Source organism: Helicoverpa armigera, chromosome 2, assembly GCF_030705265.1.
Source record: "Helicoverpa armigera isolate CAAS_96S chromosome 2, ASM3070526v1, whole genome shotgun sequence".
Taxonomy (NCBI): domain Eukaryota; kingdom Metazoa; phylum Arthropoda; class Insecta; order Lepidoptera; family Noctuidae; genus Helicoverpa; species Helicoverpa armigera.
Window position 1 is genome coordinate 9,695,569 of NC_087121.1, and position 18,453 is coordinate 9,714,021.

General features: G+C 42.3%; 1 protein-coding gene across 1 annotated transcript; it reads right to left on the reverse strand.

The window, feature by feature from the left end:
• Window positions 1-10,609: 10,609 nt before the first annotated feature.
• LOC110381455 (alpha-1,6-mannosyl-glycoprotein 2-beta-N-acetylglucosaminyltransferase) lies at window positions 10,610-12,914 on the reverse strand. The gene has a single exon (XM_021341797.3). It carries the CDS (start codon window positions 12,884-12,886, stop codon window positions 11,540-11,542), a length of 1,347 nt encoding a protein of 448 aa, XP_021197472.2. The 5' UTR covers window positions 12,887-12,914; the 3' UTR covers window positions 10,610-11,539.
• Window positions 12,915-18,453: the final 5,539 nt, after the last annotated feature.

Sequence of the window (18,453 nt, forward strand, 5' to 3'; positions counted from 1 at the left end):
TGAGTGTGACGTCACAAGTTGCTACAATTTTCAGGACACTGTGACGTAAAAGGCCCCCACTCCTAATTTTTGAAGTGTATTATCTTTGTCATTTTATGTTTAATTAAAAAAAGAAAAAATACGTATCCAATATTTTTTGATTATCTAAAAAGCGGACTAAATATTATTTCATTATTTCGACCCTGGACACTACCCTATTATAGCTACCTATGTATTAGTGAAACAGCATAAAATAATTCAGACTTATTACTTACTAGCCAGACATAATTAAGTAAATAATATTCAGACGATTAGAGATGTTCTAATCTAACCGTAATTCTTCTCATCTCTCTAAGCTCAATAACTTCCCTGCCCCATGAGTCATGTAGTCATATGTTATAGGTACACACCAATTGTTTGACTATTACGTCTGCTTCGGGGATAGCTAAAAGTGGATACAATACAAAACACTATATTTCCGACACCGGTACAGCAGGTTGTTCGTCAAACGAGAGTTGACGTATTATTAGTAGCTCATCAAAGCAACAACATTCCCATCGTAAAGTACAAACATCTTGGTGCTGAGCTTAATAGGTTGCCGCATCAGCACCGTGCCGCACCGTGCCGCACCGTACAGCACCGTGCCGCACCGTGCCGCACCGTACAGCACCGTGCCACACCGTACAGCACCGTGCCGCACCGTACAGCACCGTGCCACACCGTACAGCACCGTGCCGCACCGCCACGGAATACGTGTATCAACGTCAACTTGTACATCCCCCCCCCCCTCCCGCCTGCGCCACAAACAACATCCAACCTTAACTATAAATCCGTTTCCAGCGAGATTTTTTAGTCGCCGAGCAACGAGGCGCACTAACCGTCGATAGCTGAGATAACTTCAGTTCAGCCTGTCGCACAACTGATTGTATTCCGGTTACGACAATAAAATATCTGGTTATCTGAGAACGCTTCGTCGAGCGAACAATCTCCCGCCGCACACAATACTCTAAAATTGTTCTACATCTGCACAAAATGTACAGTGTAAGAAAACTGCGGCTGTGTGAGCGCGCGGCGTGGCGTGGCGTGGCGTGGCGTGGCGTGGCGTGGCGTGGCGTGGCGCGGTGCGACGGGTGCAAGGTGCAACTTGTGGCGCGGTCCCGGCGGCGGCGGCGGGTCCGGGTATAATTTCCCGGGCAGGCGGGGAAGGTGCGCGTTAATATCCAGTGCTAGGCGCTCACGAGTCCGCAACTACAGTTTACAAACGGAACGTCCGAACGGAATTGAAAGTTGCGCCGTTAAGCCGGCTCCGGCGGGAGGACGGCTACTATTGTTCTAAATGAATCTTAACTTTTCAATTTAGCACGCGGCGGTGGCCATTAAACTCTTAAAGAGGCAGACTCAACTTCGATTGCCTGTTAACGTTTCATAAAGGAAGATCTTAGCGCTCTGAACACTCGGCGCTGTCTGCTAGAGACACAATACTGATTAAAGAAACCACATCCAAGCTAAATTACGATTATAAAAGAAAAGCCATTAGCCGCCGAGTGGTTGTGTGCGCGGCGTCAGCGCGGCCTACAGTCCGGAGCGCTGACAAACAGATGTAATATGTGTGTGTGCACGAATGCGCGATGTTTATTCTAGCAGCGGCATCGTTTAGCGCTGCGCCGCTGTTGTGTTGATTTAGGAGCATTGTTGCACACGCATGATGCGAATACTATAACAACACTGAGCAACACGTCGGCGTGACGTCAGCAGCGCCACACGCCGGCTCACTGCATTATTGCTGACTGTTCGTTGCATTAACGCTGTTAACAATTACACCGTGTATATATTTTAAATGTGTTGCAGTATTACCGGCGGGTTTACCTGCCACATTATAACGTGTGTGCGTCCTCGGCGCCGCCCCGCATCCGCGCCTCACCGCGTCACTCCGTGCTGAGATTGGTTTTCTCTTATAAAGCTAGGATACGGGGATTACCATTTTTCTACCTTCTTTTATATTCGCAGTAGACTTCTAGATTTGTGCGAGAGCTATATTTTATGTGGACTATGTGGAGACGGCATTCAGCTTTACCTCACGCTTACATCTTCAACGCTGTGAATACCGAGTTCGACCAGCTCACATCGCTGACTGCTCGCATAACGAGAGCGCTAATATTCATGAAGCTGATACATTTGATTTTATTTGTCGGTAATCTCTCCGAATGACCTAACGTGCACTATGTATTTGTAGTAAGTATAGATACAGGCATTATCCACGCAAGTTTGACCATTGGCCAGCTCGTGCGATCAGTTCCTTAAGAGTGACCGCGTGAGGGATAGCCTGTGAATAATATATGAGATGTAGGTGTAGCCCCGGGAGCTTCACCTCCGCCGGCTGTTCCCGATGCATGGAGTTCTCCCGCAGCTGTGTCCGCACGGGCCTGTATCCGGGCAATGCGCCTCTCTCGATCACTATCACCGACGCGAACCGCAATTTTACGTGAACTTTCCTCGATATACGTCTGCGGTACTTTATGTGCCGAACATTTGATTTGAGAGCCGAGCGAGTGCGGTATGCGGACACACGCTGAGGTAGTCGGCTATCAGCGTGATCTGCACTGATCAATGCTAAATCGACAAATAATACCGCAAGCGTGAATTAATCCTACTTACGATGCGATGTGTAGATTCAGGTGGTACTGCTGGGCCGATGGCTGGGTTATTAACGAAAATATTAATTTACTGATAAAATTTATATTATTTATAGCTCTTTAATAAAGATATATAAATTTATACATATATTTATAAGTTTAGTAGTGTTTATAAAACTAAATAAATATGAATCGCTGTTCAACACTTGTGTATTACAGAACAAAATCTAGTAGTACATGACTACGAGTGCTACGCGTAGCACTGCTCGTAGCCGCGTAGCTATCGGCGTAGCAAGAACTAGCTGTTCTTTCGCGGTACGTTTTTGCGAGATGCTTGTTAATAGCATCTGGCGCCGGAAGTGACGCAACAGCCTGCCGGATGTTGCGCTAGCCGGGAGAGGGGGGATCTGTGCTGGGATTGTGTACCTATTTTGTTATTGCAGATGCCGTGCAGACTGTACTCAATAGTTGTGAAGTATTAAAGTTTGCCACAGTTCTGCACTTGAATTAGCTGACACTTAATAGACATACTAGCCAGACTGTTCCGACACAATAGTGTAACATATATCGTTTAATTATGTCGGCGCAGCTCGGCGACTAGTATCTACAACTGCTCACAGGTTACTATAGATAGTCTATCACTATGTGCTTGAGTGTCGCCCTCACAGAGTGTCAGTGTTCGCGACACCTGCACCGACGGACACTACACATACACATCTATTACAACACTTTGTATGGCCTACTTGTAACGACTTTTCTTACACATTCAGCATTTTATCTTTATATAATGGATGATATAAATCAAAACAGCTGCACCGTGTCGTGTCAGTACATGGCATGCGGTACACGCGCTAGCGTCACGTTATACTTCAATAAATGAATATTTGTGGTCACAACAAATCCTTTGTTATTTAAAAACATGTTACATTACTAATGCTATGGAATTGGTTTCCGATCCAAAATCAATTTGAGTTTGAATGTTGCGTGGCGTGCTCGCACAGATCACGCGCTTCACACGTACACGCGGGAGCCTGCGCCTCGTGCCTGCACGCTGTTGCTGATACTAGGCGATGGGAACGCCGATTGGATATTGATGTATAATTTAAGGAGTCAAAAAGCCTAAGATTATTATTATATTACTTAGCTAGCTATAATTTTACTAGGAGCACTAAGTTTGAGTAAAATTAATATTTTTCGCGGATAGATGAAATTCGACGAAAACATTATAAATCTCAGTTGATTAAACTCAATCTGGCATTTGAGGACACAGTTCTGAATGTACCTGGAAACACCAAGTTAGTTCTCTACGTATCGTATCGCAGTCTATCACACGCCCCCCGCCCCCCGCGCCCCGCAGGCAGGCGGCGGCAGTGCGGCTACTTGTTACAACTAATGAATTTGACTAAGTACAGCTAATAGGCACCTCCTTGTTGATACACCGCCGTCTCATGTCATTAACTGCGCCCACAATTCATTAGCTTTGTATCTGTCACCGTAAGATTACAAACATCGTTAGATTACAATCTATCTCGAGAGATTGTAAACTGTCGAATTATTGTGAACCGTAACATCTGATTGCAATTTAACGCATTATTTTTCGCTATATTATAATCTATCGATGAGAAATTGTCAAATTGTCAACTGTCCGAAAGCTCTCCCTGATTGGTCAGACTTTTTGTAAGATCGACCAATCACGACCAGCCGTTCTGTTGCCATGGAGTTCCCGTAGAGTTAGGAATGAATTTGTGTTTGAAGACAAACTACCTAATTGTTTTGTTTTTTTTTTTTTTATAAAAGTTTCTTATAGTTTTCCAATTTCATTTAAATAAAACTACTTTTACGGATTTTATCGCGGTCGGTTTTAAACGTCGGGATTAAATAATATAATATAACCGCGATAAAATCCGTTAAAGTAGTTTTATTTAAATGTCTAATATTCGCGTAAGTGTCAGAAATCAATATGTTTCCAATTTCAATTTGTGTTTGAAGAATAAATATTTCGTTACAATTTGTTCTCTCCATATGTCAGGAATATTAATTACATACTCGTACCAAATAATAAATAATTGAAGAATTTTTGAAGAGCATTTATTTTATTTAACTGACACCTCTATTTCATTCCTAACTCTACGGGAACTCCATGGGAACAGAACGGATTACTGGTCGATCTTACAAAAAGACTGACCAATCAGGGAGAGCTTTCGGACAGTTGACAATTTGACAATTTCTCATCGATAGATTATAATATAGCGAAAAATAATACGTTAAATTGCAATCAGATGTTACGGTTCACAATAATTCGACAGTTTACAATCTCTCGAGATAGATTGTAATCTAACGATGTTTGTAATCTTACGGTGACATATCTAATAAGCGCGCACACAGCCACTTACAACAATATAGCACATTCTCTAGTGTTGCGTGTTTATACTTATTAGCCCTACGATGTTTGATCTTTCAGAATAGCTTCATCATGATTTAAAAGTAGTGCGAAGAAACCATATAAAATCTAAGTATCAACGCTAACTAACCATCCGTTTAATATGTATTGTAATATATGACTATCTCTTATATAATATTTGATGTTTAAATTATGAAGTCCGATATAAAGACGTGCCTGAGTAACCGCGCCGCGACTGTTGCAGCAATGCCCTGCCGAGTGCCAAGTACCACTATTCAATAAACATAATAATTTTATACAATCTTTATGTAACACTCGTCTCCCTTGCAACTCTTTAAACCCCGATACTCAATTTATTGAAATAGTTCTTTTTTACGAACAGGTTGAGGGCCTTCTCTAGTCGATGGAGTGTGTGGAGTATAGTATCAGTGATGGATCCGCACAAGTTTGCCGACAGCGCGGGATATGTGCAACTTCATAATGCGCTGTTTGAATGGAGCCGTCTCTCACGTCGCGGGACTCGGTGGCGAGGCACTGCACTATTAGGCGTAGTTCACAAGTTAATACAATGGGCGGTCTTATCGCTGAAAACAATTTCTTCAGATGACCGTTGAGTGTGCGAGTGTTATTGCTAGTGCCAGTGCATTCCCTAGGCGAGTGGCTCATGTGTACAGCGAAGGGTTTGTCATAACATGATGTGGACTGCACTGGTATCTTCTGTTTTAGGTTTCTGATGACAGAAGATGACCTATCTTGAATCTTGAATACGTGACAAACTCAAAATGGCTTTTGATATAATAAGGTGTCACAGGATTCATAAGATTCTGGTAGCAAGGAGAATATTTAAAAACTCCAAATAAATAGTTTTTCCTTAATAACTAAAGGTCCTATCATAATATGTATATGCGAGTATGTGCCTCATCTACAACTCTGTTGCCGTACATTTCAGCGTGAGGTATAAAATGCAATAGTCTATGAATAAAGATGCACATTTTCCCGCGCGATGCTGCGCTCCGTACGTCTGAGTCGTTAGTCTATACGACCCACCTTCCCGGCAGAGGAGAGACGACTTCTCTTTAGCATTTTATGATTCACGTTATCATTTTAATGGCCTAATTTACCGTGCGGTGGAAATACAGATTACAAAGTGTACGAGTGACAATGTCGACATCGAAGTTCGATTAACAAACAAATGATTAAAGTCGTCGGCAGGACGTTACTGCGGCGGCGGCTAGCGCATGAATATTCACGGCGCGGCGCGTGGCCGGGGACGCCGGCGGACGGTTTTTCTGTTCGCAGTGGGAGAGACGCAATCGGATTGTGCCGGTAATGGTCGCAGGCGGCCTCGCAATCACTTTACCGATGTCCCGAGATTTTACCGAAGCCCGCAGCTAAGTTGTCTGATCATGATTTAGGAGATGGAAACTGGCCAAATAGCTGCTACATTACACTCACTATGAGATATGGTGATACGGAATGTAAATTGAACGCGTCCGGGTAATGGACGACAGCAGAACAGCTCGAGCACGGCGCGGGCTCACAACTTTGTTTGAAGCACACGAATGAACATGACTGAGTACGGAACGACTAGAAGCTTCTACTCGCATCTATTATGTTTTATGGAACCTTGCGATATTTATTATTCCCATATGTGCTTTCGAGCTTGTCTGATTGTCAAATAAATGTATTTTACTTAGTTTGGTACGGGTGAAACAATATTTTACCTCAGTCATTCTTGGCCACTCTTTAGTAACTTACAGCAAAGCTTTGTGTAGTTCTATTAGAAGGCTCCATAGGTGCCACATTCCATGATCCTCCGGGACAATGACATCTCCGGGGGCATCGACTTCCTCAAGAGTGGTGACTATGACCAATCAGTATACATATGTTTAATACAAACACACAATCCATTAATTACTTTACTTGGAAGAAAAAACAGAAACGATAAAGAAATATAACAAATACCTAGCGAATATAGTTCAATCTGCAGACGTTATGAATCGTGCTGCAAAACCTGTCGACTGCTGACTGTACTCAGACGAAATGAATTCCGAGCGATATATCTCCGCGCACCTGACTGTAACATGTCATACAACACAATAATAACCTTAAAACCATACACATAAAGTCTCTATTCAATAGAATTAACGGTGTGTAGATATATGTTCTGATGGAACTAGTCCTTCACTTGGTGTCTCTTTGAACGCGAGCGAGTGGAAAGCGAAGCGTGTGAGCGTGCGACGCGCGATACTAGCGGCGCGGCGCGGGCAGCCAGCTCGCTCGGTAATCTGTTTGCACGCGAGACCGCTTTTGTAATTGCTGATTTAGTTTAGAGGATAAGAGCCTTTTCATACGCATACGGTTGTCGTCTAGACGGCACGTCGCACGGCTCCGTGCCGAGCTAGATCCTTCACATACACTTCACTACGCCCGGCGGCGGCGCGGCAAAAAAGATTGGCACAGAGCTCGCAGCATTATTTATTGATGATTTGTGCGAAATTAAATCGTTTTTTTGTAATTACATTGAAAAACGTAATTTGTGGATAATCTTAAGAGTGAAGATGATTTGTCGGGACATCTGTTTACCTGGACTATTCATGTGACTCGTACACCCGTTGTACGCGAGGATATGCTCACACAGATTTAAAGCTGAATTCGTTTTTGGCTTTCAATACTTTATAAAAGCACTTAATTCTATTTAAGGAACAATTCTACATACGGAAAGGTATTTGTCCGATATACTGTGTAGACTTACAGACATAAGCGGACTGCTTAATTTATGCGACAAAACAGACAGAAGGATATATTCGTGTCGGTAATATTGAATCTATAATGTATTCCTCCTTAATAACAACTTAAAGAGTGATATCTGAAAAGGTTTCAATATTTAATTAGTTGCCTTCGTGAATACTGCGGTGTTAGTTAAGAGCTGAGGCGATCAACTGATCAGTGCAAAGGCAATGACATTAGTAGGTTCCTACTTATACAGAAAATTCGTAAGTATGTTAAAAACGGGAAAAGAATACCAACCAAATATTATAAGTATTAAAAGAACTTTGAGAAGAGTTTTTTCCTGCATATTTTATTTGTTAACGAAGCAGTTTCTTTCTTCGGGTAAATCAATCAAAAGCTTTCCTGTGTCCTGTGTCTCAGATAAAAATAAAACAATAATAAAACCGTTTAAAAAACTGCTTAATTGTAAACCGAACGTTCCGCTGTAAGCACATGGCTAAATAAAGTAGAAAAAACCACTTACAAGCGTATACACAGAAGTGGCGCGCCGCGTGCGCTCGTGTCATGCACCCGGCGCGGCGCGGCGCGGTGCGGCGAGGCGGTGGCGTGGCGGTGGCGCGGCAGTGGCGTGGCAGTGGCGCACTAACAACTCGAGAAAAGAATTCATAACTGGGCTCGCTCGCCTCCCACTGAATGCGTAATCGCGCCTCATTAGCGGGCGCGCTCAAAGCCTCGCCACGACGACATCTTTCATCTGTATTCTAATGACGACTACTAGCGAAAGGCAAACACCTAAAAACACCAATCATATTTTCAATCGCCAGTCATATTTATTTCCTACTTGTATAAATGAATGCTAGATATTTCTTGCTCAGAAAAACGACATAATTATTATTTTGTTTTATAGCAATTCATTAAAAAGTTTACAATCAGGTAATTATAAAGTATAAAGACAACATTGTTCAGTCCGACAATCACAGGTCACTCGACAATCGTGTAAAACTGCGTCAATTCATATCTTACACAACGTTATATAAGCGAATACTTACAAGTATATAAGCGATAGCGTGTAAAATAAAATATAATACATAAGGTTGGGGGTTTTATAGCTCTCACAAAGGGCCGATGGTCCGATTAATAAAACCCAGTAACATTCTAATAACGAATACACATAACATACATATAGGCGGAGAGTTTGCACTTTTTATAACCAAACCTTTTACGAGAGCTTTTATGATGCAAACCAGTATGAACATTTATATGTCGATTGGGAAATAAAACAATAATAAGACTAGATACACGGTAACTTAAGAAGTTATACATCGTAAAACTGAATATTTGCCTCAATAACATATTTACGAGCGCCCACAATCTACAGATCTACGCATTCCTTTACTTTAATATACAACTCTATACTAACTTCCTATTCTTCTGTCTGGCAATAAAACATTCTGTCTGAACCTGGCGAATGGTTTAGATAGTTATGGTCGAATGGTTAGGAACCACAGAATAGATAGGTAATTCTAATACACTGCAATGTCTTAAAGCCGCCCAGGCTTTCTTAGGATGCAAGTGACAACGCGAGGTACACTTAGTTGAATGTAAGTAATTCCTCAGTGTGAAGGTGCGACACGGAGTGCACATTGACGCCACGCTGGACACCACAGCGCGAGCAGGTACCTAGCACCCGTGGCGACGCCGCAGGTACCACCGACAATTAACGCTACACCACTCAAACTGCATTCGTACTTACAAGTAACATCTGAGTAGGCGAGTGGAAACAGAAACAAGGCGCCCTAAGCTCGCGGCTAGATAGTCGGCAGCCGATAGTGGATGTAGCCGTTAGAGTGGAGCCACACAGCGCGTAATGTGGATCTGACACGCCATCGTGCGCCTCATTATAAGCAGGCACCGTATGGCGTGCGAGTGTCGCGCCCAGCTCCGTTCATTTAGCAAGTTGCCGCGTCCGCCGCCGGTAATTACCTCATTTTAATAATGAAGCTTCATTTCAAATCCGTGTTATAACATCGCGCGCTTACTGCCAACAAATCGAGAGGTTACTCTTATTGCAAATAGCTCCACAATTTCATTCTCCGGAATTTAATATCCTACCTCCTCTCTCCAACTACCTAAGTATGTCTTGAATGCAATCTTTCATCAATCATTCAACATAATAAGTATTGATGAAAGACTAACTTAACTTAACTTCCTTTCCATTATTGTTGTAGCACTTGCATCGTAGCAGGCGAACCTTTAGTATGCACCAGTTGGTGACCTGTTTGCTACTAATAACTTCACGGCTGAACAATGTATTTAAGAACAATTAGTAGGCGATAATACAACCGGCGACGGCCGGTGGGTGGTGGCCACACAATGTATGTAGTGGTCAACTCGACTGCACGAGACTGTATTGCAATTTTTGTATAATGTTACAGCCTTTTTATCGTCCCACTGCTGGGCACAGGCCTCCTCTCACATGGAGAAGGTTTGAGCATTAATCACCACGCTTGCTCAATGCGGGTTGCTGATTTCAGACTTTATAGTCCAGGTTTCCTCAAGATGTTTTCCTTCACCTTTTTATCAGCCATTGGTGTCTAAGTATACTTAGAAAGTACATACAAACTTAGAAAAGTTGCATTGGTACTTGCCTGACCCTGGAATCGAACCCACACCCTCATACTCGAAAGGTTGGTCCTTTACTGTATAATACCTGCATGAAAATCTTGTATATTGGAACAACAGGAAAAAGTCGTTTTGTGCCAACAGCACAATAGTACTGTAAAACTAGCACCATTTTATTACAACACTTTATACGGGCGGCTGCATAGTTAAAAACAAAAAAAAAGTTTGTAGGTGATCTTGATACCGTATATAATTGAGCAATAAAACAAAATACAAAAACTACGAACGAAAGTCTATAAAAATAAATTATATTTACAGACTAACAAATAGAATAGTTTCCAACGATTTTTATTACTTCAATGATCATGATTGCAAGTGCACTAGCATATGCGAATGCGGGTAACTAATTGAACTATTTAAGTAAATAGGAGCGGGCCTTCACAAACGTCTTGACACGTCTGCTGTTTACTTGGCGAGCTCACGCACGCAACATCTTCGCATGACGCACTCCGCCGACATCTCGTACCTACTGCAGTGATCTGACGTAAAGTGCGTGTCAGAGCGTAGCTATACAGATGGACAGGCAGACACGTGCCGAACTATGTTGATGGAGCTGAGGTGCAGACTGCACGCGCGGCGCTGGCAGCCAGCCAGCCAGCAGGCGCCCTCTCCCATGCAAATTATAAACGAGTCTGCAATCCCGCCCTCCTGAACACTTACTAAATGCACTCAACTCACGAGGCTTTACTCCTTGTGAGTGCTACACTACACACACCTTCATTAAATAGTAACGAGAGCTCCACACAGCTTTGCACAAGCTGCTCAATGTTTAATGTTAATGTAATGTACCCTCAGAAAAGATTAACCCCTCAATTGGTCTTGCCTGTAAACAATAATGCATTGTAGATCGCATATGTTTATACAAAATTTTACCTAGTAAAAGTAGCACACGTACACGTATTGCATGCATTCAGGTCACCAGAGATAGTCATAACATTTTATGCTATACATATTGGGTAATAAATATATACTAATGTCAAACTTTTTTTTCAAGACTCCGAAACTACTGAAGCGATATGAAAAATTACATATTTCTTTGATTTGAAAAGTACACACTTCCCGAGTAGCATAGTCGACGTGACATGAATGACAATGCGGGTCATCAGATAGTTTATAATAAATGTCGAATTTCAGCGTCAGACATATTAACCCTGTGGTGAGCAATAGTTAGATAATCGGCCGTCGTGCTGCTGGTCAGCGGGTCGGAGGTCGCCGTCAGGTCGTTGAAGTTGGCCGTGGTAGTGGACATGAGGGGATCCAAGCAGAGCAGGTGGTCCCGCATGTCGCTCCACCCGCCATTGCCCCACGGGGGAGGCTTGGAGCCGGAGTCTATTCTGCCGCTGCTGCCATACAGCATCACCGCCTTCACATTAACAGGAAACAACTTGGCATCAGCGAGCCACGCGCTGATCTGCCGCACCGCCGCGCGGCCGCTGGGGAACATGCTGGTGGACAGAACGCGCGGCGCGGCCGTGGCCACCACGTCGGCGCGCCCGGCGCGGAGCTTGCCGAAAGCGTTCAGCAGCGAGTAGCTCCAGCTGACATCGTCGTACATGCAAAAATAAGACGAAACTGACATGATTTTCTGCCAGATAGTCTTATTGAAAGCCAATCCATTGTCGAAAGGTGGTCGCCAAGCCAGCACCGAAAGCAAGTCATAGTCTAAATACTTCGCGTAAGGCCTCCCAAACGACATAACATGTATTCCTTGGAGATAAGACAGAGTACGGGTCGTGTACCGAAGCATGTACAACAAATCCGGCAAAACATAGTTGTCCTCTTCTAGGAATATAACGGTGCCCTTAAAATTGTCGGACCAATCCAGGTTGTTAAAGATGAAGCAAGCCTTCCACCACCAGTGGTGCTTGTGTTCCGTGAGGCGACCGTCGCGGTTACTGCAGTACTTGTCTCTCTTGCCCTGGACGCTGAGGCAATCCTCGGGGTCGATGCCGGGGAACTTGTTCGGATACAGCTGGAGCGAATACGGGTAAAATATCTGCATGTACCTGCAGAAGGTGATGCTAGCCACGAGCTTATTGATCCTGTTGTCGTAGTAGCTGTGCGAGAAGACGACGAGCACGGTGTGAATGTAGCGCACCTGCGCGAGCGACACGATGAGGGTCTGCAGGCGCTCGGCATCGCGGTGCACCTGCACCACCAGCGTGGTGGTGTCGCCGCGCACCGCGCCGTACCGCCGCGTCTGGAACACCTCGCGCTCGTTGTTGAGCAGCTCGACAAGGCTGCTGAGCCGCTTGATCTCCGCCGCACGCAGCTTGTGTCTCGGAAATTTAAAGTTTTCTGCAAACTTGAGGTATCCCCGCAGATGCTTCGGCACGCTCTCGGTCTCCAGCGGCCTCCAGTAGAAATATTTCAACACTAAGTAGACACATAGCAGTAAACAACAATAAACCGGCACTCCCCTAGACCGGGCCCTGAATATAAGCAATTTTAAATTCATTTTGTGAGTTAATCTGGCACAAATTTGTTTTGACAGATGAATGAAGTGAGGTGAGTGAACGCAATGGAGCGGGTGGTTCGTGAGCGACGAGCGAGGTAGCAAAATAATGTTCAACATTTTACACCATCTACAACGAAAGCTTTTAAAGTAGGTTTAAAGTGGATTAATAGCTATGTCGCGTATATACAGGGTTACTTGTAAGTAGAGCGCATCCTTTGATCCTTTGACCATGGGATGCACTGGGCAAAAGTTAACCCTTTTCAAGATAATCGAACTTCAAGATTTTTTCTTAATAAGTCGTCACATATAAATTTTTATTATTAATTAAAAGTCTCGTTTTTGCGGATTTTTGTGTGTTTTTGGATGGAAGATGAATCACTTCATAATAATAACAAACCATAAAACTGTACAAAACACAGAAGACATTTATAGCAAACAGCTCTTTATGCTGAATTACTGAACTTATTTTTGACAATTTCTTTTTGTGCAGATTACTTAAAAAATATTTACATTCATGTAGCTATCCACAGTATCCACCTAGACGACATTATAAGAAAAAATCTTGAAGTTCGATTATCTTGAAAAGGGTTCACTTTTGCCCAGTGTATCCCATGGTCAAATTTGTCCGTATTGACCTATACTATCACCTCATGAAAGGATGCGCTCTACTTACAAGCAGGTTTCTTGGAATAGGAGCTACCAATTAAAAATAAGTATATTATATAGAAGTAAATAAAATGGCCAATTTAGGCATAAAGGACAATGCTCAAAAAAAACCCAAGCCCGGCGCAAACGAAAAGTAACTCAAATTATAGGTAATAATAAGTAATGAAATACTGCATAGGAGGCATCTTCGAAATCAATGGCTAAATGTATGAAATTGCTATTTGATTTTTTAAAGGGGTAACATGAGCAGCTGGGGCTTATAGTTTAATTAAAGTGTTATCTGAAACAACAAATAAGTAATATGGCAAGTAATAAGCTTCTCCGAAAAGATAAATCAATACCGAAGTACAGGCTGCAGCGCCCACGTCATCGCGTAATGAGCGTTTTACATTACTTTAGGGTGGACTAGACATAAGGAACAGTTCGCGCATCCCGCAACATTTTTGGATCTCGTCGTGTTAGAAATAAAGAATCGATGACTTTTAAGCGTTATTATTAAAATGAAAAGTACATGCATATCCTGTTTTTGTTCTATCATCCTATTATCTAGTAAAAGTAGGTAGAATAGTGGAGAAGTTGCTATAAACATGTCATTATGTACACTCTTAAACCACAACTGTACCTATCTGTTTGCTGTTCCTTTTACTAATACATTATGTTACCTAAAAAAATTTTTTTTTTCATTTCTTTATTTAATTCGGAGTTTTTATCCACATGGATATATCAACCCCATCGTACCCTCTAAATTCTATTGACATAAAACACTATAATTCTCTAAAATCTTGAGTAGCAATGTACCGCAGATGTTAAAATTCGAATAGCAATTTCACACATATAGCCACTGATTTCGATGATGTAATATTTAATTACTTATTTTTACCTATATTTTGAGTTACATTTCTTTTGCGCCGGGCCTGGGTTTTTTTCTCATACTTCATGAGCATTGTCCTTTGCAAAAATACAATTTAAGACAAAAATGTAAAGGAAATAAGAATAAATAAAAAGCAAACAAAGTGAGTGGTTCCCAGAAGCTTTAAAAGTTAGTGCGGCCCGCCCTCGGTCTGACGCGCTCCCACACAACTTTCAGATTTTAATTTTTTGTCCGGAAAATTCAATTTGACTAAGTATATCGCTTAAGTACATTTGCATTATAGGCTTACAATTTCCTCTTGTTCTTTACGACCTTAAATAAAGTTTGAAGGCGTTCCGGGGATTCGGAGCTCATCCTGCGGATGAATAATATGCGGACGGCTAATGGAGTTTATATTGACAGTTATAATAAAATGCAAGCCGGAGCCGCCCCACTGACTGAATAGCTCGCCACTCGTAAATTATAAAGTAGCGCGCAAACGCCCGCCATTATCTGCGCTGACAATGACGCTCACTTTGATTTTCTCTTCAAACAAACTTTTCTAATAAAATTCTAGTTCGGAAGTAGGAATTTTTGAGCGCTTTCACTTGAACTGTCTGGAAGCGCTGAGGATGATAATATTCATTATACATAATATTCAACACCCATATTCAATTCGTGTTAATATTGATACTCACTGTCACTCTAATCTACGTCTGCTTAATAAAACTATGAAGGTTAATAATAAACGTGTCCTGTACCTGTGTCCACAGGTTTCAATGGACAAATGGATGACACACTTAAGTAAGTGTCTAGTTACAAAATAGCACATTGATTTCAGGATTATTTTCACAATACATACGTGTAATTTCTAACGAACCGCTGCTATACATATACTCCCTTATGCACTCCCCCATGATCTTCCTTATATACTTGCTTATGTATTCCTCGCAATGTATAACCTTCTGAACTACCTTATGTACTCCCCGCAATGTACAACCTTCTGAACTGGCCTATGTACTCCCCGCAATATACAACCTTCTGAACTGCCTTATGTACCTACTTCCCGAATACTACCTATGTACCCTGCTTATGTACTCCCTCATTCTCCCTATGTACTCCATTATGTACTCCCCTCTATACTACCTTATGTACTCCCCTTATATACTCCCTTCTAAACTGCATTATGAACTCCCATATCTACTTTTCTAATGAATTCCCTTTGTACATCACTTATACTCCCCCAATATACTCACACTACATAGTTTCCGTTTCTTATATAGGCACTCCCCCTATGTACTACCTTATAATACCCCTATCTACTTCCATGTACTTGTTCTATGACTCCTTTACATTGAATTAAGAAGTACGTTAAATTTTCTATTTGTAAGTAACGGGTGATTTTTTAAGAGGTATAGGAATTGATTTTCAAAAAAAAACACAAACAGTTTGAAAAATTTGATGAAATCTTTATTGGAATCGATAGAACGGTCAATATAATTTAATGTTTGAAGATGATTTCATGCAAATGCTGGCCGCGGCTCCGGTTTAGATGGCCCATTCGCAAGGCCCAATTTCGGCACACCCTCTCCAACATATCAGCCGGTATTTTACGAATAAATGCTTCAATATTGGCTCCCAGTGCGTCAATCGTTGCTGGGTTCTCCCTGTAGACATGAGCCTTAACATGGCTCCACAAGAAATAGTCCAAAGGCGTTAGATCACACGATCTAGGCGGCCAATTGACGGGCCCAAAACGTGAGATAAACTGTTCACCGAAGGCGGCTCTCAATTGGACCATTGTTTCGCGTGCCGTGTGGCATGTGGCACCGTCTTGTTGAAACCACATGTCAGGCATGTCCAATTCTTCCATTTTGGGCAAAAAAAAATCGCCAATCATCACACGGTAGCGCTCGCCATTCACAGTAACGTTTCGGCCATTGTCGTCTTTGATAGTAAAATTTAATCATTTGCAAGCGTTGTTCGTTCGTAAGTCGATTCATGGTTAAATTATAGACCATACTGAACAAGTTTGACAATGACACAAGACACGATTCACGCGTGATCTGTCCAAAACAGTGTTGCCAAAAAGATACCAGCAAAAAAATCACCCGTTAGTTCTTAAACCGCTCGCGACTTCTTTTTAATTGAGCACATTTCAATTATACCTATATTTGATTTGTCAAGGGCTCAAACTAGCTGTATCGAATTAATGTGGCCACGACCTCTTTGAGGGACTGGTTGCTGCGAGAACAAAGTTATATATGCACATAGTTTTGTGTTTTAAGACTGGTCTTTTAGTCAGTTAAAATATATTTATTTGAAGTAGGCACATATATATATGTAGTAGGTAGACCGCGACATAGCATACCTGTGCGCGTGTAGAGTATCACGTCGGGTATACATTACGCGCGGCTGTCGCGTGGCGGTCGTTTGTTTTACGGATGATTGATGAGCCGAGTATCGACACCCCGTAGCTGTTGAATTTCACGCTTTTAGCGACCCGGCCGCGTTGCCACCGGAGAGACGGCCACTAATATTTTATCACAATTATAATATTTTCCAACGGTTGTCACTGCGCCGCTAGTGATTTATGTTGTTAAATATCTAAGACATGTAATATAGTAAGACGATGACTTATGTAGGTAAGTGTATTTATGCAGATATTGACACCATCTGTGGACTATGTACGATCTTTTAAACTCCTATTTATGCAAGGCAGATTTGTCAGAAATGGACACAACAAATGTAATAAGCAGGTAAGGTGTCCCTACATTGGCCGGCCCTCTTGACGGCAACAATGAGAGTGCAAAGCCGAGCCGCTCTTGAATACAAGTGTGTTGTAATTGTTTCGCAATAAATTGACGTGACGCAAGTATTTAGGTCGGCTGATGGCGCCGCGGCTGCCGGTGTCACAGGTGCCAGCAAATAGTCGACCCTCGTCAACGGAGGGCAGATTAAACCCTCCCACATTACCTGAGGCCAGAGGGTTGCCCGCAGCCCGCACTATTATGTACGAGCTTGATAGTCTACCTTCGACACGCTGTACACGCATTTTTTATACTACACTTTAATTTTCTCGGTGGATAGCGAAATGTGGCGTCACGCAACAGGCGTAAGAAAAATGCGGGGAACGACGCGCTCTGAATACAAAATATAGGTTCTCGAGCGTACCCACCTTTCATTCTTATTTACATAACACTACTTTTTTCAACACATAACTCTCACAAATAAATCAATTTCAGAACCTACCTATATATTACTTTACTCTATGTACCTTTACTCATGTAGAAATATTTTCAAGGAGTCACAAACACAGCTCATAAAATATACCGCACTACGACCGCACCTCAACCCATAGATTACACTACACACCTCGAAAGAAGTGAATAATAGTACGTTAATCACTTCTTTTTGGACCTATTCGGACCAAAAAAGAAAAGTTTACGAGTATTTCAATCGACTTTTCACGACGACATGCTTCCGGAGTGGTCTGGTCTCTCTACCAGATGTCATGTTTTAGTCGTATTGACAAGAGCCTTAGGTTTTAATGATACTGAGTCGAAGCAGTACGGCGTTGCAGCCAACTACGTAGGACATCATTTCATAGAAGTCATCTCCGACAGAAATCTTCCCCCCAAGCAGTTCTGTTGTCAAGTAGAAAGCTATTAATATGGCTAAAACCTTATCGTCATTAGAATGATTTTGATGAAACTTTGCAGGAAAAATTTTATTTATTTATTTTTCACAAAATACAACTATCATTACAGGAGAACCTAATGCAATAGTGTATTGACAATTTTACAGATACTTAATCTAAACTACTCTACACACTTAAAAATTAAACATTAATTATATTAGAGCAGGTACAGTACACTACTCTTGTGAATTCATTCAGAGTACAATTAAATATATCAATTTGTCCCGATTCCGACATCGCATTGAGCGTGCGCAGTGCACGCGTCAGGGGCGCGCGCTGTAGGAGGTTGGTGCGCGCGCGCGGCACCGCCAGCAGCGCCGGCCGCCGCCGCCGCGCCGTGTATGCGTCCGG